At 48.7% G+C, this 3,019-nt stretch overlaps 1 protein-coding gene across 1 annotated transcript; it reads left to right on the top strand.

The window, feature by feature from the left end:
- Positions 1–147: 147 nt before the first annotated feature.
- On the top strand, positions 148–1,757 carry ISCU (iron-sulfur cluster assembly enzyme; the record flags this gene model as incomplete). Its single annotated transcript, XM_009705791.1, has 3 exons — positions 148–258; positions 861–939; positions 1,322–1,757. Coding segments are annotated over 3 exons (288 nt in total), but the record flags the coding sequence as incomplete, so codon positions are not given.
- Between the last annotated feature and the right edge of the window lie 1,262 nt (positions 1,758–3,019).

The raw sequence follows: 3,019 nt of genomic DNA, 5'->3' as shown, positions 1-3,019 counted from the left end.
TGAAGTGTCCCCTGGGGCCCGGGCAGGCCCTGTCCCGATCCCGAGGGCACGGTGGGAGCCAGGGCCCTGCCTGGGCCTGAGAGGGTGGTTCTGGGGTGTCTGGCGGAGCCGAGCCGGCCACTGAGGTGCTACTGACTGCTCTCGCAGGTGGAGGTAGATGAGAACGGGAAAATCGTGGATGCCCGTTTCAAAACTTTTGGCTGTGGATCAGCTATTGCATCAAGTTCGCTGGCAACGGAGTGGGTCAAAGGGAAAACGGTAAGAGTCCCCACTGGAGTCAGAGGTGACACTGTGGAAAGCCTTCAAACCTGCCTGTGTTTTCTCTTGGGACTGCTGGAAACGGTGGCCTAGGAATCCCGGGACTGACTTTGTGCAGTGCGGTACAGTAGCTTAGAAAGCAGCGGCTGTCAGCCCCGTTAGTGGCCAGACTTCTAGGGCAATAGTTGCCTTTTCCGAGAGTCTCTGTTAATCTGCAGGGAAGTACTTTGTGTCTTATGCAACGAGCAAAAACTTGCTGATCACAGGTTCTAAAAGAAAGTTTAGTTTTGGAGTGTCTGTAGATTATTTATAATCTCTCTGCCAGAAATGAAATGCCTTTCTATATGATGATAAAAGGTAAGCATAGAACAATTGCTCCAGTGGCACTCAGGCTGTAACACTGATATGCTTTGATTCATTCCTGCCACTGCTCAGGCTGAGACATTCCTTAATTCCGGCATCATTCACTGTCCCTGGCAGTTGAGATGTTCTTCTGTGTGGGTTCTGTCGGCTCTGGAGCATTAAAAGACTCCTAGGAAATGCCTTTGTAGCCTGTGTTGTACCTCACACCACCAGTGACTACACTCTTAACTGCGTTTCAGATTGATGAAGCGTTGAAAATCAAGAACACAGATATTGCTAAAGAGCTCTGCCTTCCTCCAGTGAAACTGCACTGCTCTAGTAAGTAAAAGACCAAACAGTGAAAGTTCAAACACAAGCTTGTATTGGAGAGGGAGGGTTCTGGGAATAGCACAGATGCTTCTGAATGTTGTTTTCCAAATAAAGCTTCTGCACAAGTAACAGCTAAGGTTGGCCCACAAGAGAAACTTGCTTGTGTTCAGATTTTGGGGTTATTTTAAGAGTTTTCAGATCTCTTTCATCTTTTGGATTCTGTAGCTCAGCAGACTGATAGTAAGCGTTCAGATTCTGACATTCTCCTTCTAAGATGCCAGCAGTGCTACCGGCACTGGTGGTCACTGCTGGCTGCTCTTGTTTTTACAGCATCTTTTTGTTCTACACAACTTTGTTGTCCTTGAAATACTTAGTCTTGTTTTGATTGTAGTGCTGGCTGAAGACGCAATCAAGGCTGCCTTGGCTGATTACAAGTTGAAGCAGGATCCAAACAAAGAGGAGTCAGAGAAGAAAGCAAACAATGCCTAAACTGACTGTAAAGCTTGTCCTCATTCCACTTAAATTTGCAGTGCAATTATTCTAGCTATTAGTAGGATCCTGCTCACTACTAAACGAAGCTGTAAGATACGCACAACTTACGCACAATGTGTCACTGTTCGTGTGTGTACAGCCACTCTAGTAGTGCTTACACCACAGGGATGTGGGTATTTCAGCAGCCCCGTGTCCTGTCACGACTGTGCTTGAAGTGTTAGAGTGAAGAAGACTGCTCAGCTGCACAGAGAATTCAGTGGCTTTTCTCTGGAGAGAAAATCCTGCTGTTCCGGTACTGGAAGGGCTGCACTTTTTGTTTGGGAGATGTATAGTTTTGCCTAATATTTTACACAGTTTAGTGGGAAACATTGCCTTGGTCTTAACGTTTATGTAAGAACAGCCGATCAGTCTGTGTATCGATGCGGTATACAAATATGGGGCAGGCGCATCTGCCCGCAAACTACAACTGTGTGGGGGTTTCATTTCTCAATCTGTGTGCGAGTTCCTCCTCCCAGGGGTGCTGGGACACTTTGGCAGGCACCAGAGGGCACTGACGATATGATCTGATACGCTACGGTGATGGGAGACGAGCAGGTAGCGACTGGGTGCTGGGTGTCACTGCTCCAGAAAGCGCAGAGCCAGTGCCAGCAGGGCTCCGTTTTTTGTTGGTTTGCTTTTGGTTTTTTTTTTTTTGAAGCTCCCGTTAGAGGAACAATCTTAATTTTGGAGTGTCTTCTATAAGATTTCAGCCTTGGATTGGCCAGGTCCTCTGTTGGAGCAGAGTAAATACACCCTCGGGTTTGAACCCGGGAGGCGAACAGCGTAGCTGGGCTGTAGAGCCGAGGGGAAGCTGGCAGAGGTGGGTCTGTGCCCTCTGCATCCCGCAGGGCACCATTCGGCTGAGCTTTGCCAGCGGGGCGTGGGGAGAGCAGCGTGGTTGATGTTCGCCTCCTCGAGGATTTGCAGGCCGAGTCTGTGAGCTGGCTCCCCAGGAGCTGGGAGCACCCCGACATTTGAAAGGTGAATGTCTTGTGGTGATCAGGCACGGTTTACCGGCTGTGCTCCAGGCCACTCTGCTCTCCTGCGCCCTCTGGTGGTTGCTCTTCTCCAGGGGAGCATTTCCGTAGATTTCCAAAACAAACAGAAAACACGTTTGAAAACTTTGCCTGCTGTTAAGATTTTAAACCACCCAAGAAACCTTACTTGCCTTTTTTCCATACCTAGAATGTTTTAAAAACTGCATTTAAAAATAAGTAAGTGGTTCATCCTGATACATCTGTGCCAACTTTTTTTGTTCCCCTAAAGCAGAGCAGGCCACGTGTTGCTGCCGTGGTTTGTCACTCACAAGACCACTCTTGCGGTACCACAGCTCAGCACCACCCCACGTGCCGGATGCTGGCCCTTGGCACGGCCCCATCTCCTGCTGCCTTCCTGCAGAGAGGAATGTGCCTCACTCCCTGGGAACAGTCCTGTGGTTTCCCAGTTAAAAAAAAAAAAAAAATAAAAAAATCAGGGAAACTTCAGACACCCACGTCTGCTTTGGGACAGAATTGGCTCATTGTGCTCACGAGAGCCCCTTGACAAAATGCAAGAGGGA

This window comes from Cariama cristata, unplaced genomic scaffold (assembly GCF_000690535.1).
Source record: "Cariama cristata isolate BGI_N322 unplaced genomic scaffold, ASM69053v1 scaffold26988, whole genome shotgun sequence".
In the NCBI taxonomy this organism is placed as follows: Eukaryota; Metazoa; Chordata; class Aves; order Cariamiformes; family Cariamidae; genus Cariama; species Cariama cristata.
Note: the sequence above shows the minus strand (reverse complement) of the source record. Positions and strands in the feature narration are given on the sequence as shown.